The sequence below is a fragment of the Dysidea avara genome, chromosome 6 (assembly GCF_963678975.1).
Source record: "Dysidea avara chromosome 6, odDysAvar1.4, whole genome shotgun sequence".
In the NCBI taxonomy this organism is placed as follows: domain Eukaryota; kingdom Metazoa; phylum Porifera; class Demospongiae; order Dictyoceratida; family Dysideidae; genus Dysidea; species Dysidea avara.
Window position 1 is genome coordinate 32,227,704 of NC_089277.1, and position 27,121 is coordinate 32,254,824.

Genomic DNA, 27,121 nt, shown 5'->3' on the forward strand with positions numbered 1-27,121 from the left:
AGTGGAACAGGTACAGCATATAGGTTTATAATCAAACCAAAATGTGTCCTCAGAGCATCTAAAACAGCTTAGCATTTTTACAGTTACTGAATTTTAAATTGAAACTAAATACTAATGCCTGAACAATCGTAACTCAATACAGAGGCTATAGAATGCTGTACCATGCCTCATAGGTGAAGGTTAGGGACACGCACACATTTGCACGCACGCACGCACGCACAGGCAAAGCAACTCTTTCAGTTACTGTGGCTTTCTAGTGAACCAGCACTGGGACACAAGTCAGCACACCTCCTGGGATTCAACCATCAGGAGGCTATACCATGTCTCAACCCACAGAGTGAGACATGAACAGATGGCATTTGTATCCCTAGAAACCCAGTGATGTTACAGCTACACATGTGCACTAACACACACACGCATACACACCTGACTATTAGTAGAAGCTTCTCCAGCTATAACATCTTGCCATCTTGCAAGTACATCAGCTACTGGCCTAGCTAATGTCTGCCACATTACTGGTCTGGCTTCTCATGAAAGTATCTATAAAATATTAAACATACATACTAAGCAGAGACATTTAATTTACAAGATACAGACACACGTAGGCACACGTAGGCACACATGTACAGTTACACATAGATTGTACATAACAACTTGTGAGCATAAGAGCCAAATAAATTTGACAGCAGTAAACAAATAAGCAACTACTTGATCCTCCAGCAACAATACTAGAAACTATGAATAGAAAAACAATATCTTAGGTTACTGAGACTTATCATGTCAATTAGAGTAAGGCCACTCCAAATACCCATCCACCGCCAGCATCTGGTTACTGTCAGCTCTAAATTATTCCATTATTCCGCATTCTTCCATTATTTTCCGGTTATTGTTATACTGACAGACTCTATCTTGAAACATTTTCAGCTCACATGTCAGCAGTGCTATCAGCCTATCACGTCAGCACAGACTTCACATTTGTGCTATTTTGCAACTTAAAAAGGAAAGAACAAGCTTAAGCATGCTTTTATGCAGCTTTTTATAGTTTTACTAAGCAAGTAATGGCTTGAAAAGCTACCAATATTATAATGAAATAATGGAAATGGACCGCCCGTCTGCATGAAAATGTGCCTGAGTCCAGGACGGGAAACAGAGAATTTATTTGGAGTGGCCTAATCCACTGGCTGGATGAACGGCTTTACACTCATGCAGCACAGTAGCAGAGACTTCAACCTGTAAAGTGCACTAGGAGTGAGACGTGAGGTTAAAATGAGTGAGATTTGCTTACTCATGCATGAGGTCTCGTCTTAGTAGAAAAATTCCTGTAAAAATTGCAAAATTCGCAACTTTCTTTGGCTATTTTCAGTTATACTTCTCCATTTTTAGCCATTAGAGCCGCACTGTTTAGCCTCGGCACTTTTCCAAGAGGTTTGAAGTGAAATTAACTTACATAAGAGCTTAATTGTCCAGAAATTGCAATGCGTGAGATGGAAAACCATGCGTGAGACAACAATCCAATGAGTGTGTCTCACGCGTAATGCGTGAGAGTTGAGGTATCTGGTAGTAGGCGCTAAATGGAATATTACAAGAAAATGAATGTCACAACACTGTAACAATGAAATCTCATGTGAGTTGTCACAAAGAAATAGCTCGTGCGAGTTATAAACATTACCAGACCCTTAAAAACATCGCGAAATTAGATCCGCAAAACAAACACGAGCGACATATACACAAGCACACAAGTGATCTTACCTGATACAAAACACATATTTCACAAGTAAACGCAACGCGACTCAGTATTGGAGGCCACAGTTCGTCAATCCTTTGGATTCGAGTTTGGATCAATCGGAATCGATGCACACGTGCCAGCACGTGACACTATTGGAGCTGACTTGACCCATATGCTTGAACCAATAAACAACCTTTGGAAGTTTTGTTGGTAGCAGTGGTCATGGATCATATTAGGATATTCATCATGAAACTCATCCAATGAGTATACTATACCAAGAGTTCATAATATAATATTTTATAGGCTAGTTCAGTGCATGTTCACTAGGCTTTTTTGAAAATTATAGCTAGCTAATTTTTAAATGAGTTTTCATCAGTTTTCAGGATGAATATGATATCCTGTGAAAATATGATTTCATTTTCATGGCCACTGATAAAAGTTACCATATACCAGGCCTGCCTGCTACCATATACCAGGCCTGCCTGCCAGACTGATTGAGTTATATAGCTACTCGAAACTCCACTTTTTAGTCATTTCATGTGAAGTCTGATTTTTCAGCAAATGTTTGTCATTGGTTAGCTCCAGATATATGTGAATTGTCAATCATGCACAAGCTCCAGTATGATTAAACCCTTGTGCTTCTTCCAGTGCTTAATATGGTGTTGAGTACATTAATTTTGTAACAGTTATATAGCTAGCTACAATTATAGTGAGGCGAGTATAGCTAGCTATATATATTGAGTCAATATATTGCACAGTAAAATGATCATGCCATAGCTAATGATTCAGAGTCAGGAGGTTTGCAACAGCTACCCTGTATAGCTATTAGCTATAATACTTAGTAACTTCAACATGCATGAGGAATCTGGGATAATTATCCCTCCTTTATTGATCGGTTTCATGTATCCAGTTTTCTTAACCGGACATCTGTGCATGGGACATTTGCAAAGCGTTCATGTATATAGAATTTGAAGCTGTCAATTCATTCTAGCTATATGCAGGGCATCATATAGCAAGTTCATATACTATACATGTTAACCATGCCTGGAGGTATAGAATGACAAATGAGTCATGCACATGAACAATCAAGATTCTCTAAATAATATTAGCTAACTATACTAGTTAGTACCAAGATGTAGTGAATAATTTTAAAGTCAACATTGCATGTTGTGATGGTGCTGTATAGATGTATTATATCCTGGGTGTAGCTATGGACCATGATCAGTGCTGATGTTGGTGATTTTAAAATTTTTGTTTATTTAGATTACTTATAGATGTGATAATGTTTAGTGTATTAACACTATCATTATATAGTGACCTCCTACCCTTTTGTCCTTGCCAGCTCTTAGGTATGCTGTACTTGTATGCATGTGGTGACCACTGCACAGACTCATTTTTCAACAGAAGCTACAAACTTGTTGTATACTTTCCATGTTTATTCCTTGATCATGAGAGGGTTAGAACACACAACTGGTTTAGATATAGCTAATAGTAGCTACACTTCTCATCTCATTTGTCTATACTTTGTGTATGTATGTGCAATGTCATATTATAATTCAAAAGTTAGCTATATAGCTCTATACCGGTGTAATACATCATCGTGACAAGTATGTGATGTCATGACAAAGAGAGTACAATATTATGTTCCTAAACATTTGTGCTATATAGGCCTGCCACCTGAGTCAAATATAAAATGCTTTTAGGAATTTCCCAAAATTTCCACCTATTGTGCTGTTCAGTACTCCCATTATGCTTACATTATGCTCCTGGTTAATAACATTTCTTATAATAATCTTTGAACATTTTAATCAGTGAATGCTGTATTAGAGTATTTCACTACAAAGTGACTATTCTATATATTAGAGAGTATATCGATCTAAGGAGCTATGTATAATGCATTTAAGTGCTATTATTGCAGTTTGCAGTTTCCACTGACTGCTCTATTAGGTAGTAATCAATCTATTTTCATGGAATTAAGTTCCATAGCTTGAAATATCCACCTATTATGTTATATAGAATTATGCTGGTATAGCACTCCAGTTTTATTATGCTGGCATATTTAATTTGATGCATGCAGGCCTGGTATTGATATTTGTGGGTCTTTCTGTGGCACAACAGTATAGCTCAAAGGCACTCAGCTACATGTTGGCATAGTTATTGAGCATATTACACATAATTCTGATGACGGAACTAGTTGTAAGAGTCATTAATGTAATTATTTCCACTATGATCTTAGCTACTAGAGTTGAGAAGCAATATTTTTTGGTATGCAGATTGAAGTCCACATTATTTCCTTCCTTCCAATTCACTATTTTCATATTAAGTTGCATCCAGAACTCAATTTATTTTGTGATAACTACTTTATAGTAGTAAATCCAAATTCAATGTCATAAATAATTCTCTGTGAGTGGCATGATCCCAGATCTATATCCCCAGGAGCATGCTGCTACTAATGTGTTTATACACGCAGCAAAAATAGTGTTCCAATTGCAATATATACTACCTAACTAACTCCATCTTCAATGGTCAGTATTGGAACAACTATTTCAAAAAAAATCCTATAACGAGACAAAATAGACCTCAAAATATAAATGACTCCAATGTTATTCACTGTGGTCTGTTTTTGTTTCAGCTTAGGTAAAATTTTTGAACTATTAGTTTCATTCAAAAACATAGTTGAATCAGTATTTGTGCATAAATTGTGACCATACCTGCGATGGCTGCAAAAACAGGGCATGTTGGGACAAACTATACCCCATCACATAACAGGTCTTATCTCAGTGCTGGAATAAAATATTTGTATATTTGTATTGTGTAACTTTAGTATAAAGTCAATTAAATGTTTAAGATATGATCTGTTATGGCTATAATAAGATATCTTACTCAAGGTATGGCTCTATTTCACTTATACTATATATTTTAGAGTAAATTATATGGTGCATGAACATAGCACAGTGGTATAAAAAGTTATGGGCAATGAAAGTTTGAAAAAGTAGACAAATTTTAGGTACCTACATGCCCTGTTTTTGCAGGCCTGTCGCAATTATGCTGTGACAGCAGTTAACGAGACTGCACTTTCATCACAAGTCCTCTCCTTAGTCTCTATAATAAATAGGACACAGTTATCATGATGTAATAATACCACACGAGTCATAATAAGTTTTGCTGAAGTACTAATAAAGCAGTCAACTAAACTAAACTACTCTAATAGAACATACAGTTAGTAGTATGTGTGTAGTATTTTATGTAACTTCTACTGTTGTGACTAGTGTATCAGCATAATATCATTCATAGTAACTGGATCAGTTATCCTTACTAGCTAAAGCACACTCATATGTACTGTAGCTATACACACAAAAGCATCTATCCCATCATTGCATTTTTTTGGGGGTGGTGGGGGCATTTCTTTTATAAAAGCATAATTTCCCAAAATCTTTTTAAAAATAAATTCTCATAATCAAAAACAAAATTCACCTTTACATAATCCATGGCCAGTATTTTGATGTGGAGTACAATTATCGTTCTCTCATGCACATGTTCTCAAGCTTAGCTGCAGTAGTTATTTAATAGTTAAGTAAGTTAACTAGGATAGCCAATCACCAGTTAACTGTACTTCTAATCCAGAAGAGCTGTTTAATATTTATCTTATAGCCTTTTACTTTGAATCTTAACTGTTTTGATATTCTCTCCTTATTTTGTTACCAGATTTGCGAAAAGGGGTCTTCCAGACTTCCAGACTTCCAGACACATCTAATTCCGTAAACTTGGGAGACCACAACTTATAGTGTTCAAATACCACATTACCCTGTACTTTTCACCACATATTCAACTATGTTAAGTTGGTGCACACTATTGACCAAATTTCAAGTCAATATAATAATAGCTCTTTCTGATCTGACATTATAAATTGTCAAATTTGGTAACTGGATGTGTGTGAAGGCCTTTTCGCAAATCTACTCACATTTATATGTCCTATATATACCTGTGAAAACCCTTTCTGCCAAACTTTTGGCTTCGAAATCAATCAGCTATACGAAGCACATATTCTTGACAAATACAGCACATAATTATGAGGTATACAGTATAGATATTAGACCCTTTGGGGATTATGCTGGTATAATTTTAGCACAATAGTCAGAAAAATGATGTTGTACTATGAGTCCTACAATGTTAAAATGAGAGCAGTCAGTAACTCTATAGCAATCAGAATAATGGCTAATATATTAGTGCCAAAATGAAAAAAAAATTGTCTATATCAATGGCAGATCCAGGATGGGGCATTGGGGCAAATTCCCTCCCCCCCTCCACTTTTTGGAGGAACCATACTTCTGATTAAAATACTAAACTTTATTTCAGGGCTAGATCTGTTAACTCATGAAAACAATAATTTTATGCACATTTTATGCACATTTTATTACAAATTCACCTGAAACCAAAGTCAAACTACAGGTAGCTATGAAATTGCCCCCAGCACCTTCCTGCGTACTAAGCGCCTCTAAAATAATTATCATGTTGTTGTTTAAGAGATTCATAGCCTTTTACACAGCATTTAAGACTCCACAACCGTCTGCAAAAGCCAAAATGTCAAAAATCAACAGTGAGACACTATTAAGTGGTGATCATTAATTTTGCAGCTTCAAAAAATTAATGCAGCAACTAACAAGAGAATCTGGCTTTCCCCAACCGCCTACAACTTAGTCTGTTTGTGTCCCTCCCCTTGCCAGCTCCTGGCTCTGCTCCTGTATATTTAATACAAACAGTTGCTTACTTATTATCCTTTAAAGACAAGCTTTATAGCAAAAATTGTAAACTGAGGCAATAATATTAAGCATTATTATATGCACAGTAGGGATAGTACTATTGAGCACAGCTGCAAAGTATAATTGGCTGGTAGTGGTATCCAACACAAACCTTAGATAAATACACTTCAACACATACAGATTCTGAGATTCAGACAACAAGCTAGCTAAGAAAGAACTTTATGATCTGAGTGCATACACCCACGCATGAGTTGGACATGAACTAAGTTGTAGCTACAAAACATGGCTAGCTATAAATACTTAGCTACTATATAGCTCCAGCATCCCTTATAACTGGCGGATCCAACAATTATTTTCCTCAGGGTGATAGACAGAATTCTGGAGAAAAATGACCACATAAAGGAGACAGATTTCTGAGCAAAAGTGGTCATACTTATAAAGGTCACCAAAGGTCAAATCTGTGATGGCACCACTTATACATTGAAACAGTTACATTATAGTATTACTAACAGCCGCGGTTTGAAGACTTCTTCAATCAACATTTTGATGCTAGTTCTGGTACATGATCATACCTATATAGAAGCAGTCAAGGGTAACATTTACTGGCTGTACTAACTTGTTGAATGATTATACTATTATTGATACAATAATGATCAACTTACACACTTTGACATGTATATGAATATGTAATATTAACTATATGGTCTGTTAGGTAGAAATGAGGAAAGAGGCAGAAGTTCTGCATCCCTACTATTATTGTGCAATGCTTGTATTATTGAACTTAAGAAAGATTAAGGGAATGAATCACTCTATTAGAACAGTCACAGTATAATATATATATATATATAAATAGTTCATTTGCATTGTCTTGCAATTGTAGGTTTGAATGATATATATATATATATATATATATATATATATAATATACACAAGTAAAAGGCCTTGGAACACAGGCTTGATGGTGAGTGTATGCTGGCTACAAATTCAATTGGCTCTGGCACAATCGTTAACAAGAAATATTAAATTTGTACACTCTACTGTGAATATTTCATTGTCAAAAATGGCCCCTCTCTGTTTGGCCTGGTCCGCTATAGCTAGCTATTGTTCATGGTCTGTTGTGGAGCCAGCATACAATAGATGATACCATCACAAAGTATACTATATTAATCAGGGAAGTTACTCAGAAGGGAACCATGGTAATAAAGTAGAGAGGAAGTACTGTTTAATGTATTATAGGGTGCGTTTCTGAAATGTACATGTGCAGTTGCATGTACACACTTAGGCCACTTATTGTTTAATTTATGTTTCAGATTCCCCTGCTGTCTGCATTGTTAAGTCTCATGTCATTATTATGATATTATGAAAGTAATTAATAGTTTTCATCATAATTAATTTTATCATCTCCTGCTAACTCCTGCTCAATGTTTAGTGATTGTTTGAAAGTAATTAAAATGCTAACTTGCTTGCATAGCTAGTAGGGACCCGTCGATTATGCTGGCATAATTTTGAGTATAATAGGTACCTAAAAGCATTGAGCATAATGCCAGCATGATAGGTTAAATATTTGTACGATAGTGTAAATTCTTGTTGGAAAAATGACAATTGCAAATAAGATCGATATACTCTAATAGAGCAGTCAGTAACTGTAATAGAACAATCATCAAACTGACTGTTCTATTAGAGTATATCGATCTTTTCTCTTACATGCAGGCATGCAGGCATGCAGCAAGAATTTATTATTTGTGTTCCAGCCACTCATTTTTTTCTTTCTATACAGTGTTAAACTAGTAGCAAAGCATATGAACTAAGGCATGAACATTGAGCATAATCGAGCATAATAGGTACATATTGAGCATTAATTTAAACATAATAGGTGAATTTTTGAGCAGTCCAGCATAGCATAATAGGTAAAATTATGAGCATAATCGGCGGGTCCCTAATAGCTAGGCATAAAGAAAGGTAGGCTGAAGATCCATCTTGAAGTCAGTTTTAACCCTTTCACCAAAAGAGATACTTTGTATAAATACTGAGCATTTAACTGATTTTAATAAAAGTTACGACTTTGTTTTTTGGATATTCCAATGATTTTATGTCCACCTGTAATCTGTAATCAATTAAAATTTCATCATTTAATAACTTTGCACCTCACGAAAGACACAATAATATACACATCAGTATTAGCAAGAGTACATAATATATTGTATTATTGAACTTAAGAAAGATTAAGAGAATGAATCACTCTATTAGAACAGTCACAGTATAATATATATATATAAATAGTTCATTTGCATTGTCTTGCAATTGAAGGTTTGAATGATATATATATACAATATACACAAGTAAAAGGCCTTGGAACACAGCCTAGGCTTGATGGTGAGTGTATATATTATGTACTCTTGGTATTAGGGGTGCGGTAATTATGCTGGAATGATTTTCAACATAATGCCAGAAAGCATTTTTGAAAGAATTGAGAGCTAATGAGTTTTGGTTAGAGCCTGGAGGCGTTTCTTGTTGCCAGCAGTGTAAAGAATTTGCAAGCCATGAAAAATAGATCAGCTGGCTTCATATATACATTGGGTATGGGACCTTGACTCTGAATGGGCAATTCATGCTCATCATAATATTATTTTGATGGCTAAAATGATGGACTCAGCATAGTCATGGGGATCATTGATGAAGATGATGGTGGTAACACTGGCATGCTGCAGCTGCGCCAGAATCACAGACCCTATTTTGTTGGTGTAGTCACCCCAAGTGTATGCATGGAGACCCATCATTCTTGACCTGTAGGTGATGGCAGGTGCTACATCATGCCCACTAGGGACCCGTCGATTTCGCCAGCAAAATTTTTGGCATAATGGTTGGGTAAAAGCAATGAGCAAAATGCTGGCATAATAGGTGCAATTTTTGTGAAGTGGACATAAAAATTGCACAAAAGATCGAGATACTCTAATAGAACAGTCAAACACGCTAAAATATCGACAATGCATAGCTAATTGTTACAGGAACAACAAGTGACAATCGAGGTACCCTAATAAAACAGTCACACATGTTAAGCAATATTAGCTGGCTTCTTGCTTTACATGTTAGAAGTAATTTTTGATCGAGATACTCTAATAGAACAGTCACTTTAAGGCGAAACTGTAGCTTTGCACTTGTAAATATTCAATTAACAAAGATCAGTGCTGAGCAAAATTTATAATTCTTGAGCAAAATATGGAGCATAATAGGTGAAAAATAAAAGAATTGCTGGAAAGAAAAATAGGTAGAAAAAAAAGCAAAATAGACTGGTCCCTAATGCCCACTAATGCTGTGTAGGAATTGACATCAAGGGGCTGTAATGCTAACGTCTGCAGAAGTTTGCTCTTTTGAGTCTTTCTGAAAGAACCATTGGGATTAAACAGTGTTATGTATTCTTCAGATACACGATGTTTCATGAACTCAGTAGACCACTGACATCAACACGGATGCTAGTGTCCTGCTATCCATTTTTCCTTGTTTCATTCTAAGTGTCTTTTCAGAGACTTTTCTTGATGGAATTCCTGCAAAGGTGAGATGTGAATTATATTTTATGGATTTTTTTTAGAACAAATGCGCTCATCCATAAAAAATTTTATTAACTCGGTCTCCCCATCTTGCCTGACCTTCTTGAAGTATCAAATGAGCTCAGGCATAGCTGGAATAGCTAATTGTAAGGTTCTTAGAGCAGGTGACACTGGATCAAAAGGAAAGCAATGTTGAAGCATGATGCTAGATCTTGTACAGCTTGCCCATCTCTGCGCATTCGTGCTAGAGTATATTCTCGTACTTTTGAGAGAGTTGTTTTCTATTCACCTGAGCAGCTTGAATTCGACCAATGTTGTTGACAATTTTTGGCATCAGCCATTTATTGCTTTTCATTGCAAAGAATTGACAGTCAGCTAGTTTTAGTCAGCTAACTCTGTCAAGGGGGTTGTGCACTGTCAAGAAAGGTACTACTGACTGTGGAGCTGAAAGAACAAGGCTTAATCACTGTAAACAGCTAGCTAGTTGTTTGTTCCAGTAGCTACCAAACCTAAACTTCTTTAATTTGTTATAGGAATATCCAATCACAAAAATAACATCAGAAATGGATTCCTATACCCCAAATTAGTCTAAAAAGAACCTTTATTTGAATTTTTTATCATTGTTTTATTTTTGCGCATGCTAGCTAGTAGCCATTTTAGACTTTTGGCTCTACTGAACTTTCCCCAGACTTTAAAAAGTGGTGTGGGAGCTCATTTTGTTTAAAATATGCTAAAGTACCATATTAAACTATCAAACTTTGTTAGCCAGAGGTTGGTCACAAAATCACAATTTTTGACCCTACTATATGAGGTCATGAAGTATATACCTTAGCTATGTTTTGAGACCAGTAACAGTGTTTACAACTACAGCTGCTATAGTGTATTATTATAAAGCACTATACAAAACTTATTAATGTATGCATTTAATAGGTACGTAGTTAATGCATGTATGTATTAATCACTGGCATGTTTAATGGAAATTTATTTTCTAGCAATATTCATATGCACTGATTAATATCTGCAAGAACATGTTCATGCAAAATGCATGAAATTTTTTAGATATCATGTATTGAATCAAAGTGTTCAAACACTGTAACTTCACAGGATAAAGCTATAACCAGAGTTTCTCGCTTTTTAAGCAGCATAATGCAAGCATAATGGGAACATGAAGAGCATAATAGGTGAAAATTATGGGAAATTCCTGAAAGCAACTGCAATTTGGGCGAACTTTTGAGCATATTTGACTCAGGTCTAGTTGCATCATAATAGCTAATTCTGAGATTGTGCTCAGAAATTTGAACACTTATAACAATAAAGTTTATGCCACTAATAATGTCAGCATTTCATGCACATGTTTATCATCATTCATCAAGTTGTGATCATGCATCTGATTAGTGAAGCTAGAATCCAGCCAGTTAAGAGGAAAGAGATAGATACAAAAACAAAAATGGTGACTATTATACTGTGACAAATTGGATGTTCAGTTGCACTGTTTGAGATTGAGTTGGAAGATGACATTAGAAGCTTTACCTACGTAAATCACTGAAGTAATAAAATTATTAATTTATCATTGCCTCTTAAATTGATCATTCTTTTCTCAATTCCATGCCACCTTGAATAAATTTATGTCTTGCTTCAAAAAACAGCAAACAAATTGGATAGTTTTATTAACACGTCAGGCTTTTTGATCTGAACTGAAGATGATAAGAAATTCTCTGTTTTGTCAATACCAAAAATGTTAATGCCCTCAACAATATTAATTTTATCAAAATGGGACAGCTATGCAGGACCAGTTTTGAATTACTAAGTACATACATGTAGAAATTTTCCCAGCCTACAAGTATATGTTAGAAATATCATTTTCATAAAGGTGACTGAATTTGACAAACAAAGTAGGCTTCCACACATGTCCACTTTTATGACTAAAGCACCGTAACTCAATGTAGGAAGAAACAATAGAAGTGTGCTTACTGATCGTGAGTAGTCAAGTTAAGTTGGAAAATCAGAAAATTGGATGTGTGTGGACTGTGGAAGCCTTGTTTTGTCATCAAAATTCAGTCAATTAATTTTAAAGATGATGTGATGATGTTTATACAAGACGTCACTGCTTTTATGTTCCTATTCTTTCACACTATCCTTTACATGACAACAACTTCCCATCATAACATAATCATCATACAATATTCTTTTCTTTTCCAATTTTATTAGCTTGTAGCAGAATGTTAATAAAATACTATTAATAAGCTTGGTGGAAAGTCAGACGTGAAAAGACTGCAAAGAGTATACAGTTTCAAGCCTAGTTATTGCAGTGACAAATTAAATTCAATGCCTTTCATAGCAACAAGACAGTGCAAGCATGGATATAGTCTGTACATTTAGTATACAGTTCAGTTGACTACTAGTCACATACTGCATTGTAATATTGCACACATAGTTATGACAGTGCAAGTGCAATTATTTGACTGATTTATTATGTTCCTCACACTAATCAAAATGTCATTGGATTGGAGATGCCCATCCTGACCAATGGCTCACTTGATCTTGAATGGTGATCAAGGTAATTAGTTTACAGATTCTCATGCAATCAACCATTTTATTGAGCCAGCAAATGCCATGAATCAAGACAGTAACTTTGTGTGTCATTTCAAAACTTTATAGTTATGGAGCATGTGACTGCATGTCATTCTTATTATACATGTATGCACTTTATAAACATACATAGGTGTAGCAAGATATTTTTAGATAGGGGGCTCTAGTTTGGTGTTGAAGAGCACAAAAAAAAAGAAAAAGTCAACACCTACTATCCTTCACTAAATAATATAGACTGTATCACTGATAAAGCACATAAAAATCCTTATTCACAACTTCATAGTTTGCTACACTGCTTCTCTGAATACTGTGACTGCTTTATTAGAGTAACTGACTGACCTATTAGAGTATCTTGATATTACAATCAGAAAATCACAAGCTCCTACCCCCACCCTCTGGTTGTTACGCCCATGATTATATTAACATCTCTAACATAATGACATATATATGTAACAGTGTTCTATATGCATAAGTGTAACAGTTCAGCAATGCATCATGTCAAACTTCAGTTCACAACTACATGTAGCTACTACATTCTAATTGAAAGTGTAGTACAATTAATGTGACTACATGCATATACAGCTAGTGTAATTAATAGACCTAATGTGTGTATAACTGAAACTAAGAAATAAACAGTCAAACTCTACTTGTATATAGGCACCTGTAATAGATAAACGTATATCATACAATATGGTATTACTGTATAGTAGGGTCCATGGAGGTTTGGGATTTCTTGCCCAGGAATATAACCCCAAAAATCACCCTCATCTTCCCGTTTGGCAATATTGGCATAACCAAGCCTATAAATGTCATCATAGTGACCCCAAACCGTTCCAACAAGTTTCTATGAAATAAACAAATTAACTGAATTTTCTACTAACTGACCGACTGACTGACTGACTGACTGACTGACTGACTGACTGACTGATACCTCCAGTCAATCGACTATGGATAAGAGTATGTGCTTAATTTCTTCGCTTAACAATGTGTTTTAGCCCATGCATAATGTGCCTTTTCACCAACTGCAGTGGCAGCTATACAATATATACATCATGGACCTTCTTTGCATCCCATTTCTTTCTCCACTATCATATAGGCATTGACCTGTGTAACACATGACATAGCTTAGGCAGTTAGTGTGACTGGATTGATCGCAGAAGTGCTTCTTGTACTGTTAATCATTTGTATAAGACTGTATGATGAGTAGAACATAGCTGGAACTGAAGTTAAACAGCTACTTTGCAGTTGATAGTGGAGGCTAGGTACTGATTTCCGAAAGCAGTCAGCTTAATAAAAAATCACCAACAATTATGTATTGCACAATGAAAAGTGATTTCTAGTGAATTACTCATCTTCATCACAAAATTACACAAAATATCTTCTCCAACATTTTCAATTGTGTAAGCACCTCTAACAATATTATTGTAGGGTTTTGGAGTATTGTGATTGCATTTTTACAAATACCTGGAATGGTGAAATTAAATGGTAAAACAATATTGTGGGGTGATATTTACCAATTGCTAGCTTGTTTTTGACATGCTACGTTTGTCAAAGTGGAACCAACTGCCTACTGTGTCAGTAAGGTTCTATGACTTTGGTTTCTGTATGGTAATCTTTACTTTGGAGTGGAAACCAGTCATCAAATTTTCTAGAAATGCCCTTGGTTGAGGCACATGTTCTCATAATGACTGGATTGATTGCAGAGGCACTTCTCATACTGTCCTTCATTTGTAATGCTGTGTAATGGACAGAACATATATAGCCGATAAAGAAGAGGAATGGCAACTTCTCATTTAGTCTTTGATAATTTGGGCACACATCCAGACACATGATTAACGTGTATGCTGCTATTCTTTCCTTTGATGCGGTCAGTACATGTATGTTACTACAAAATAGTAAACAAACTATAGTGGAAGTGAAAGAAAAAATACATTTCACAGGTTAAAGAAAGCCAATGAAACAAGCGAGGTCATCCTCACCTGCAGTTTTACTAGTTGACATTTGTCCCTACTTAAGTTGATACGTACATTACATGCTGCAGTTTTAATATTTGTAGCCATGATAAGGACACATAAACTTAATTTCTCATCAGTGGCAGATCCAGGATGGGGCATTTGGGATAAATGCCCCGGCCCCCTCACTTTGTGGACGAGCCATAGTTCTGATTAAAATACTTAACTTTATGCCAGGCCAAGATCACTTTATAAAACTCACGAAAATATGCACATTTTACTAGCATTTATTATGAATTCACCTGAAACTAAAGCGAATCAAAGTTAAACTAGCTATGACATTGTCACCCAGCACCTTAGTGTGTACTAAGCACCTCTAAAATAATTATTGAGTTGCTGTTGTTTAAGACATTCAGAGCTTTAAAGCAGACTTCGCAGTCATCTGCAAAGGCCAAAATGGTAAAAATCAACAGTTAGATACTGCTAAGAGGTGTATTATTTGCTGCTTCAAAATGTAGCAACTAACAAGAGGATCTGGCTCTCTGTAACACCTAAAACTTGCCCCCCCCTTGCCAGGTTCTGGATCTGCCCCTGTTAATCCTCACCGACATCACCATTTCTCCTACCACATCAAGAATCTTTTGTAATATGAGAAAAATACTTGTTCACATAATTGTGACCCAGTCTGGGAAAACCGGTCTTATCGCTTATTTAAAAGTATCGAGAAATGCCGGCTTTAAGTATTTAGTGTGTTGTAGCTCTCCAATGGTTAAAGCTTTTTGTACCAAATTTTCACATGTTTTACACCAATTCCTTACCTTCCAGAGCATTTATTGTGCAAGTAGCCAACAGCTAAATTTCCCACCATTTTATATAGTTTTTAAACTGTGTTGACTGTATCAGACGAGCTTCAAAAGGAGAGGGATGTGGGGGCCTGGAAGGTGGGTAAGAAGCTGTTTTAAAAATTAAAAAGGAAGGTGTAGGGATAAATTAGGCCAAGTTATGGGCCATTCAGGTATCAAAACTAGCTAAAATGAAAGGAAATTTACAGCAGAGGTCTTTATTCAACACCACGGATCTGTACAGCCACATACAGCCATTCACAGGCTGACCAGAGCTCCATTAAGGCCCCACACCATACGTATGGATCGCCACTAGACTTGGGAAAAGCAGCCAGAAAAAGCAGACCACTCAAATCTAGCTGATTTTGATTGTGAAATTAGATGGTTTATTCATGTAGCTTTATGCTCCAGTAAAAAATTGAATCTGCTGACATGAGTGATAAGACCGATTTTCCACATCCAGTCACAATTCTGTTTTTTTTTTAGATAAATGCCACTGAAATATATTGGCTATAAAATGCATGCTACCAAGAATTCATAAATAATTATATATATTATGAACTCTTGATGCTACATAAATAATTTTACACTGTATGTACGTATGAATCACTTTAGCAAACAGCGAAGGAATACATGAACTGAAATATCTAATATACCAATGTTCATGGAGAGTAAGAATATCTCTCTGTACAGTGAAGTAATCATGATTTACAGGTATGCTTGCCTAATACATGTAGGTGAAGGAAGACAAACCTGCATTCACCACATCATTTTTATACAGATGTCTGCAAACATCGATTGTGGGTTTAAATTGTGGGCACAAAATGAAATGATTGTAGGTTTCACTGGTTGTAGTGATACTATTTTTAACCAAATAACCACTTTGTGGATGCCTATAGTAAGCTAAGGTGCCAAAATAAATACTTAAGTATATAGGTTGGGAAAGTCTGAGGCATCTTTTCATGCAGTTGATATGTACTGGGTAGAAAAACAATCCCCACATTGCAATCATCATTTTAGTGATGCCTAGTAACTGAACTATGACTCACTCATTTCTGTTTCCTTCAAAACAATTCCTAGCCTAACTAAACCAACATGTTAAACTCAAAACCACAATGCAAAACTTTAAGCAGTTCTATATAAATATATAAATAATAAAAGGTCTCCGATGCTTTGTAACTGCCTCAGCATAAAAGGCAGTTGTGGTCAGGGCTATATCATGCTATTGTCCTAACCACAGGGTGGTATCATGATATCGCCCTGTGGTCAGGGCAATACATGAAATATAGCCTTGTGGTTTCCTTTGATATGAGGTGTCAAAGTGGTTTTTAATGTGTTAAATGACTCCCATTTCTTAGTTCTGCAGTTGCAAGGTGTAAATCTAACGGCTTTACACCAAGGATTAAAAAATGAAAGTCCGTGTAAACAAGTTGCCATGGACTACAAAATGTATGCATACTGATGCTGCATGATAATTATCTTTAGAGTCGCTTAACAAATCATGTAACACTTTCACACTTCAGACAAAGGAATTCCGGGAATACAATTGTCATGTATACCTACACTGGTGTACATTAAGATGTATCCTGGTAAAGTGGTTGCACTTTTAAAGAGCAAGCCACTTTCATCAAAGCAAGCACAGTCTTGATGTGGAAGAAAAATAGTGAAACCGTTCTGTTTATTCTATAAAGGCTCAGACTGAGAACAATTATGGGAATAAATTAATTAATGTTCATGTGACTATATTATCATGAATCAGAGTCTTGCCAGTCAGAAGAAGACGTTTTAGTATCCTTGCAAGTTGGAAATTGTTAGGTAAAGGTGAAAACTAGTTTTATGGCATATTTTGGCTTGTTTTGAATGAGGAACACACCCACATTACAGACAATCTGATTAAACCTCTCTATAATAAAGTTTACTCCTTTAGCTCTTGATATACATTGTAAACAATACATTAAACACTCCTGAAATTCTTTCTGTGATAACCCTAGGACTTGTCTTCTCATTATAACAAATATAGCTACAAAGTTACGTGTGACTAGCCATAATCAAATATTTTAGACATGTATATAAATTAGACCACAGAAAGGCAAAATACTCGAATTTCATACAGGTATCTAATTCCTGTAGATACTTATTTATTAGTCAATAGACCCCTGTCTCTGGGGCAATACAAAACATGGCAATTATGTGCCTGTAAAATTGGCAATGCATGGGCGCTTAATTGGGGATAGCTTAGTAAGAAATGTCTATGTACAGTGTAGTTAAATTGAACTTGTACTGTAAATCCACTGCAATTTTAGCTTACTGAGGTACGTCAGAAATTGGAACCTGACCATTCTACAGTAGGTAGACATACAATGGCTAAATTGTGTGCTTATGCATAATAAGTTTATTACACTTCAGCAAATTTTAATCTTTGCAAATTTGTTATTGTGAAAATTCCTCAGGGGCATCCCGCAGCATCTGAGATCTATTTCCTATGTACAACTGGAAAGTCTCTAAAGCTACCGCAATCACCTTACACAGCATTGGTAAATTCCAAAAATATTACATACTGTAGTTTATCAATAATTTTAATTAAACAGTGTTGCCTCATGATTAACTCAGTTATCAATTTTATTTTGACAAAGTCATAGTTGTTATGCCCCGCATTTGTCCACATTTTACTTTGTGTGGAAAGTGTTTCCATAACTGCATTTTCCACACAGTATCAAGTAGCTAGCTAATTGAGTCATACAATACAGTTATGCAATTGGACAAATACAGTACAGTTAGCTATGTGGATTATAGGGTAAATACAGGACACTTGGGAAATACATCATACAGTACAGTTATGCAGAACATTTATGTAAGGAATGTTACAACACAATTGATCACATGCGTGAAATTGTAAAGCTGCTGAAACTATTGCCCGAGTATAATTCTGCCAGTTGGTTCTACAACCAGAAATGGATTATATACATGGACACTTACTGATAGTCTGATCACCAAAAATTGAAACAGTTCTGGCACTCAGAGGTGATTACTCCATGCAAAATGACCAGGAAGTACAATATAGCACTGAAAGCACCATTTATGCTTGTGTGTACAAACAAAAAATACTGCATTCAGGGGAGTCTCAAGGTACATGCAGCACTCAGCTTAGTCATGTGCAGTATTTTCCTTTCAACATATCCCCTTGTGCTGTATTTTCTATGTGGCAGTGCTTTATTACAACCTATAAAGCCAGGCTCAAATAAATGCTTGGTCCTAAATGGCCAGTAAGGACAGCTACAAAATTACAATGGCTTAATCTGTAGAATAAGACTTACTGCAACTAATGAAACCCATGCCTTGTCAAAAGGATGCAGCAGCTGCTACAAAGAGCAATAAGGTGTTTCTAGTGGTTTACAAGTAATAAGTGCCAGGTGTCTATATACAACTTATAGATTAATGTGATATGTACCACTCTGCGTGGGCAGTTCAAAGGCACCACCGGTGCCATAATTTGTATATTGCACTGCTGCAGACCGCAGCGAGTGCATTATAACTTATAACGCACTGGTTGCGGTTTTGTAGACCACAACAAGTGCATTATAAGTTATAATGCACCGACCGCAGTGCAATATACAGATATTGCACTGGCTGCGGTTTTGTGCAGCATAGCACAAGTGCCGGTGGCAAAGACCACTACGACACCTCACCTAATAGGTGGAAAGACACTTCACAGATCACTCGAATTCTTTTATAGCCTGACATGTAAAGGTCGATTGTGGGCCATAACGTCACCAATACGTATAATGTTTACAAGCAGCCAATGGCGATCGAAAAAGCCAACGCGGGTAGCCACAACTCTAGTCTACATATATGTAAACGTACTCATACACCTTACTAGTCTGGTGCCATCTTGGCCCAGATTAAACTGTAGTCCACTTCGACAATGACTCAATAAAACAAATATATTCTAAATAATACTAACCTTTACGTTCGATTGTGGTAACCAGTTTTGTCATGCCACCAGATTCGAGTTTAGCCAGTGTGAACAGTAAGAATTAGACTAGTATCGTTTAGTAGTTAGATTTTGTTTACTTAAACCATCTATTTAGCTGCTTTTTTCGCTCGAGAGAATCACTATGACGATTAGTCTGATGCTTAGTCTATATGGCACGCTGGCATGCTGAGCACTACATGATGAGAGTCGAACAGCGAATGCAGGTTAGTGATATAACCCATAGCGTACTAGCTTTCAATATCTCAGGTGGCTGCAGTACTGCAGGGGGAACGTCATCGCAACGTCCGGCTTGGTTACCCACAATCGATGTTAGAAACTTGGCCTTTATAAGTGTTACAGCTGTCTTCTGAAACTTTACCCACCTATTTGGTGAGTGGTACATAACAGTTATACAACGTGCACTCATGCTCTGCCTGTATAAACGCACTTGCCTTTGGGCCTGACGGCCCTCAGGCTCGTGCGTTTATATCAGGCAGAGCACTCGTGGCCGTTGTATAACTATATAATACACTCAACACAAGCATGCACATATAACATATGTTTCAATATATACCTTCTTTTGGACTTTAATTCAATTTCATTTTTACAAGCCTTTCCTCAATATCATCACATAACTGGACAGTGTCAGCATTTCCATGTTGCTTAGCGATATCCAAAAATTTATAAAAACTAACAGAGCAATTTTTGAAACCCGCTTTCAATGGAGCTGATATTTTAGTAAGTAAAAATTCAGCAGCTTGTTTTCTTGAAGCAATTGTTCCTACATTTTCCCCATCTTGTGGTATAAAAACATGTCCTTCTATCAAATATGGTGCAAGAGACTTCACTTGCAATACATCAACTAATTTGCTGTAGAATTCAAGTATAACAGTGTACTCTGCTGATTGGCAACCTAACAGTGACATAACATTAGATTAGTAAATGTTTAACACAACAGCAAATGAATCACATTGCTTTTCTATGCATACTGTATAACCCAGAAATTATGTAGGTGTTCCGCAATATGTAAACTAAAGGGTAGTGCATCCTATCAACTTACTGATGCTTTCTGGCTCTGATGTCTTCACCAAATTGATTGGTAGAGCTGGTTCTGATGTAGCAGGGTATAGTGCATCTCCAGTGAATTCTTAGGAAAACAGAGACAGAGTATAATCGTGGCAATATTAAACATATTATAGCAAGTATAAGGAAAATTTAAGAATTTAAAGTTCAATTAGGGTCATAGAAAAGTATATAGGGAAACAATGGAGGTCACCCACAGATATACTAGTGGACATTTAATACCCTGATTCAGTCTATACCCATAGGGATCAAATGTCCACTAGTACATAAGCAGGTGTAGGCAACCTCCCTTGTTTTACTACTTTTCTATGATCCCTAATTGACCATAAAATTCTTAATTTTTCTTTATACTTGTTTGTCGACTTTTGTAAAATTATTATGACTGGTGAACCCACTCATACTGCATCAAAAGAAAAGATTGTTCCAGAGGTAACGTTTTTGACTTAATGCATGCAGCAACTATCAATTACTGACTCAAAATTGAAGTGTCCATGATGCATGTATTGTACGTGCTGTGGTATGCACCTGTTGGGATGAAGCAATGTCGAACAGTGAAAAAATCAAGCCCGTGACCTTAACTGTTATCGAGTTATGCTTGTCAAAAAGCATCGGGTATCAGGAAGGCAGGCAGTTAGTCAGTCAATAGAAAACTTGATAAAATTTAAATTTAATAGCAATCTATTGGAAGCATTAAGGATCATACTGAAGGCACTTTTGGACTTGGTTGTACCAAACCAACACTGCCAAGGCATCAGAATAGTATCGTGAAGCTGGTTTTAGGGTAATTTTTTGTGCCAGAAAAACCCAAATCTTCATGATCCCTTTTATGTAGCACTACCATACTCTACGATACAAGTTTAACCCATTCACGGGTATGATGCTATAAGACCAGCGCTAAGTATCATTCTAACACTCTAACATTTCAATTGTACATTTGATAGTATGATGCTTCGACTATCCTGAAATGGGCATGTTTACAGAGATTCTGTTTCTGGGATAATTGGATCATTTGCGCATTATTGCAGGTTTATTGCATAACCCAGTAAAAGGTTTCTTTACAATGGGGAAGTAGGCATGTTTCTTAATAATGGACTTAAAAGTTATATTTTGAACAACATCATCTAGGTACGTTAAGACAACCGACAACGACTGCTGGTGGCTTTTCAGACATGTGGCATCATTCACTCATGTACATGCATGATACAGGAATTATGACAAAATTTGAAGAAACCAGCTGTGACAATGATCGCTCAGTAAGGAGTCATTATGAATTAGCTTCATGCAGGGTAACACTTGTTTATTATAGACTATTTGTAGCTGACTACTCATTAGTTTTTAGCCTATTTTGTAGTTTTTTGTCTTATAATTACATTGTGGCAGAGGCGGAGGAAGTAGTTAGGGGGGCTGGACTAACCCAGACTTAGTCTCTGGTTTGGTATGGTGAGACCAAAAAAAAAAAAAAAAAGGTCACAACCAACTGACAATAGCTGCCCACCTACCAGCTACGCATTCATAGTTGATAAACAATGTAGAAATCCTTACATTGCTTGCTACACACTGCTCTAATACTGTGACTGCCTTATTAGAGTGACTGCTCTATTAGAGTATTTCGATCCGCTTTATCGCAGTTTTCAGTCCTACCAAGAAGGATAACTTCGGCGTAGTATCATTCTGAAGGGGGGCTTTAGCCCCCTAGCCCCCCCCCCCCCTTCCGCTGCCTATGCATTGTGGTTTCATTTACGTAAACAGAAACAATGTAGTCAAGATGGTTAGTCCATAGCTTTTATTTTTAGAAGCTTAGTAACTAAGTGGTTTAGTGTTCAGTGAGGCTTATAATGCATGACTCAGTGTGTTGGGAAATTCAGCCATGAAAATGTTAAATGTGCTAAAATACTGTAGCACTAGCACAAACATGCAGTTACGCTTATGTATGCATGCACACACACATCAAACATTTGACCAAAGAGTTTGGTTCTTACCATTGTGTTTGTTCAGTAGTCTTTGAATTTCACTTGATAAACTAACAATGGCATCATTACCATGTTTCTGCATGACATCTAGTAGCATCTGAAATGGTACTACATTGTCTTCTTGCAACAAGGTAGAAACTCTACTTAGAAGCAACTCTGCTGCTCTATGACGTGAAGTAGTGGGACATGTGATATCTTCATTGTCCATCAGAGTGATTACGCCTTGAGACACCAAATAGTGTGACAACTCTTTGGCAGGTAAACAATCCACCAACTTGCTGTAATATTGTTTGAACACTCTGAGCTCTGATGGATTTTTACTTTTACCTACAGCTGAATGCAAAACTATTCAATGTAGCAAACTGCATTATACAGGCATTAATGTAATACCAATTATGTGTGGCTGGTCACAGAATTGGAACATCTGGTTGTTCATGAAATAAATATTTGTTTGTGCTACTGTTTAAAGCAGAACTTTTTTTTGTGTATGGTGATTGTATGGTCTGATACACAAAATTAGGTAAACCCATCAAAATTACATTTGTACCGTATTTATGAAATTAAATATTTGATGTGTCAGCTAATGCACTACCTAATATTCCAATGCTTGCATATAATTACTTTCTATTATCATGGGCACAATATGCATTCGTGTTATTTCATATTTCAATATTCTTTTCAAAGAAACTGATAATAGCACAATTTAAAAATCGTGATTTTTTTTATTGTTGTGCATGTTACACATTCCAAACAACGTGTTGTAGAAAGATGCTAAAACACATGAATTGGCACAGATCATAATAAACACTAATAACAAAGATAGTGCATGAGCTTTAGATGTTATGGTGTCCTATATATCACAATACAAAAGCCTGAACCACATAATAGTTATGGTTAACATTCTAAATATCATACAGTAAATACAGTAAGTCAAAGATATACTGCATATCACGCAGTGCAAACATAAATCTTACCAACTGTAGTAAATGGTTCATCTTTCTTGAACCACACAAGGTGAGAAGATGTAAGTTTCATCAGCTTTACACTATTACTGCTACACCTTCCGTAAAGAACTGAAGAAGTTATTTCCGGTAAAACAGCAAGATGGGGCTCAGAATTTTCACCACAGTTGCAATAAAATCCAACTTGCAATCTTTGGGGGCTAAAAGTTAACTGCTTGCAAACTAATTCTAAGGAATGAAGGATCTCTTGGAAAATGGTGCAATGTGTTTTAGAAGAAACATCTGTGAGGTCTGGGTGTCTTATTTGTACTTCCAAGTGAGTGACACTGTCAAAAAGCAACAAAGAAAAACCATTGGGTAGGCTATAAGTAATCAAATTGCTGAAAGTGTGGTGAACAGCACTATCAATATCACTTGTAGTAAAATGAGGGTGCCAGTTTAATGGTGGATTCTGCAAAAGGTAAACAACTAAACAACAGAATAAGCCTCTTGGCAGGAGGCCAGACTGAAATTGTATCAACAGCGGTTCCCCTTGAAGGTACCCATATCTGTGAATAATCTCATCTTTTTGTTGAGCAGAACATGTTGGCAAAATATATGGTATAAAATATTCGTCTATGCTCTTTCCTTTACTCAACAATGGTGCAATAATTTTAAGATGAACCAATAGTGACAAGAAATACTCTTCTTTAATGTTGCTGTCCCATTCAACCTTTTGAAGTACCTCCCTACATAGTATGCCTTTGTGCTTCAACTTGAGGACTTCACTGAGACAAAGGGAGTCATCCTGAAATGTGAAACTGATGATGTTGCTAAGTTTATCAAACCACCACTGGTGGTCAACAATGACATACTCTTTCAAACCAGGGATGTCATCGAAGAAAAGTAGAACACCTAACAGGTGGTGGTATATTAGAGCATTCTTGACTTCTTCTGGATTAGACATTAACCGGCTTGCCTTAGCTAGGGCAACACACTCCTTGAAAGAGATGTAATAGCTCATATTTTTAGTACAAACTTGTCTGATTTCGAGTTCTAGGAGCATCCATGTAATGGGTAATTCATAAACATTTTTATTTTCAGCTAATTTTTCAATTTTATTTCTGATGACGTCTGCAATAGGATCCTCAGTCTTTTCATTTCCTGCAGTGGTGTTGTTAACTGGAAAAAGCACATTTCCTTCATGTTGTAAAACTGATGCTTTACTACTGGCTTTGTTTACTAAAGCTGTTAGTGTATTGTCAGTTTTTTGAACAGTTTCTTTGCTAACTTTATCTACATGAGTTCCAACAAAACACAAATAAGAATTTTTATCTGTACCGGGATGGGTTAGTAGATTTGGGGCTAGAGATGGCCTTTCCAAACAATCATTATTGCTAGACATTAGTAGCTTAATCATGTCAAGATTTGTGTAACTGAGATGATAAGGTTGAAACGTGTGCTTGCCATGTTGACTATGTTCCACTAGCACTTGATCATTGAGATCCTTGGATAAGTCATGGATCACAAAGTTGATAGTGGGATAGATATTGACAGTGGGCAACAAGTGTATGTACTGTGGCTGTCCTCCAGTATCCAACAATGTGACAATGTTCAGGACATCGCCCGGATGGTGCATAGTTGGTGAATCATTGGAAGATTCCACACTGTCTGTCAAGATTGGCTGGAAAACAGACAGGTTTTTTACATTGATAGATTTAGTAAATAGTCCAGAAAACCAGTGTTTAGCTACTGTAGTCAGGGAGGTTTGCTTCTGTATGGGTTCAGCAGTAAAGAGCTGTTGCGGTTTATAATCTTTAGCTTTTGGCTGAGTGTCATGTGGTAAGTTTCCATCAGATTTCTCATCAGTTTGTTTGTGATGCTCAGGTGTCGATCTTTTGGATTCAGAAAGTAACACAGTATGCAAGTGTTTTATTTCAAGGTTAGAATCCATTTCTACCCAAACTACTTTACGTTTGTCAGATGCATCTTTATGAAAAGCAGCTTTTTTTAGTGACACAGCATGACTAGTATGTACCATGTTAGTACTGTGATGTTCTTGGTTTATTTTTCTGTTAAGTAGGAGTTGACCAAAACTTGTTTTTCCAGCAGCTCCTGATCCAGTAAACAATATTTTTATAAAACGTACTGCAATTGTTCCATGTTTTTTCTTTGCCTCATTTATTTTTTGCAGCAGTGATTTTCTCTAAAACAAGAGGGGATTTTGTAACACAAATATCTGAAAAATTAACTGAGATAGTATTTGTATTGAATTTGTAGCCTTAACTCACAGTAGCCAAATTCAAATATGTGTTTCAAAAACTGGCCAACATATAAAAATTACGCCACGTAACCATACAGCTACAAAATAGAACCAGTAATTTTTGTTTACTTAAGTAAAGGGACAATGCAACTCAGTTGAAGCCATTTAAGAATTTATTGATTTCACAGTCTGTGAAATCATAACGTACTGTAATTTTAGTTTATTCGTGTCTGCATACTTATATATGAAGTGTATCACCATGCATACCGACAGGCCTCATGAGCAACAGGGCACAGGGGATAGTGTAAAAGCAAAAAAATATATTTGTCCACAGAAACTCTTGTACTATGGCGAAGACTGCGGAGTGAGTGCAAATTTACAAATGACAATGTAATTGCTGTCTTCTACTCGAGCACAACAAAACTCTTATAGAGTTACAAATTGCCCAGGAAAACAGGTAAGCATATGGCATGCGGTTGTTGTATTAACAATGCATGGTTTTGTAAGTAGAATAAACTCCTCCATCTTTTTGGGACACTTTTCAGCCTTTAGCAGCTAGAATACATACTATCGCTAATACATCATGACAATTGCTTTTGTTTATTGTGAAGGCCTATGCCAATGTACAAAGATAGTATTCAACTGTCCCCTGTGGCACTGAGAGACGCTGTCTGCACATCTGCACCATCCTTTCACCAAAGTTGTACCAGACTGAAAGTTATAGCTGTGGAGGGGCATGAAAATCACAGCCCAGTGTGTATTATAACACTACAAGTGCAATGAAAAATTAGGAATTTCAAGTTTGATTAGGGATCATAGAAATAAAAAGTAAAGAAACAAGGGAGGTTGCAGGTATACCAAGGGCAGATCTAGAAATTTTCAGAGGAGGTTTAAGGTTCTCTGGAATTGTAACTTCAGCCTAGCTGCAAGTTGAAGAGCAAAAAAAAAAAGTTCACTAAGTGGTTTTGAATGCAGTGAAGGTGATTTCAAAGGCAAAAGTATGAAGTTTTGCCAATAGAAAAGGCCATAATATAATTCAGTATGTGTAACTCTTTGTAATTTTTATCACCCAGACGAATCATAGGGGTGAGCACTATTTCAGAGGGGGTTTCTGTAAACCCCAGAAACTCCTCTAAAGCTGCCTCTGTATACAAGTGGACATTTACTCCCTAATTCACCCTGTATACCCATAACTGAATTAGGGATTAAATATCCAATTGCATACCTGCAGGTATAGGCAACCTCCCTTGTTTCCTTACTTCTTATTTCTATGATCCCTAATCAAACTTGCAATTCCTAATTTTTCATTGTACTTGTTTGTAAACTTTTTTGTAACATAATTATGACTGGCTCACCTGCGCATACCGTATCAAAAGAATGAATGGTACCTGACATTATTAATAATGTCTAGACGCATGCCCCTACTATCAGCATTATTAAGGAAAAGTAAAGTAGCTGTTACGCTTTGTGTCAAGCG

General features: G+C 36.3%; 1 protein-coding gene and 1 long non-coding RNA gene across 7 annotated transcripts in view; both read right to left on the reverse strand.

Annotated features, from left to right (window-relative positions):
- LOC136257944 (uncharacterized) overlaps positions 1 to 1,884 on the reverse strand; it is a 29,499-nt gene extending 27,615 nt beyond the window's left edge. For all 6 annotated transcript variants that reach the window (XR_010702417.1, XR_010702415.1, XR_010702414.1 and 3 more), the window contains exons 1-2: positions 1,750 to 1,884; positions 427 to 540 (exon numbers count right to left, since the gene is read on the reverse strand). This is a non-coding gene — a long non-coding RNA (uncharacterized lncRNA). The remainder of the gene's footprint in view (positions 1 to 426; positions 541 to 1,749) is intronic.
- Positions 1,885 to 13,035: 11,151 nt separating this feature from the next.
- The window catches only part of LOC136259406 (uncharacterized), a 29,854-nt gene continuing 15,768 nt past the window's right edge, over positions 13,036 to 27,121 (reverse strand). The window contains exons 5-9 of the mRNA XM_066052896.1: positions 23,415 to 25,587; positions 22,450 to 22,773; positions 20,448 to 20,534; positions 19,962 to 20,300; positions 13,036 to 13,281 (exon numbers count right to left, since the gene is read on the reverse strand). Of these exons, the coding sequence (XP_065908968.1) occupies positions 19,975 to 20,300; positions 20,448 to 20,534; positions 22,450 to 22,773; positions 23,415 to 25,587 (2,910 nt within the window). The 3' untranslated portion in view covers positions 13,036 to 13,281; positions 19,962 to 19,974. The remainder of the gene's footprint in view (positions 13,282 to 19,961; positions 20,301 to 20,447; positions 20,535 to 22,449; positions 22,774 to 23,414; positions 25,588 to 27,121) is intronic.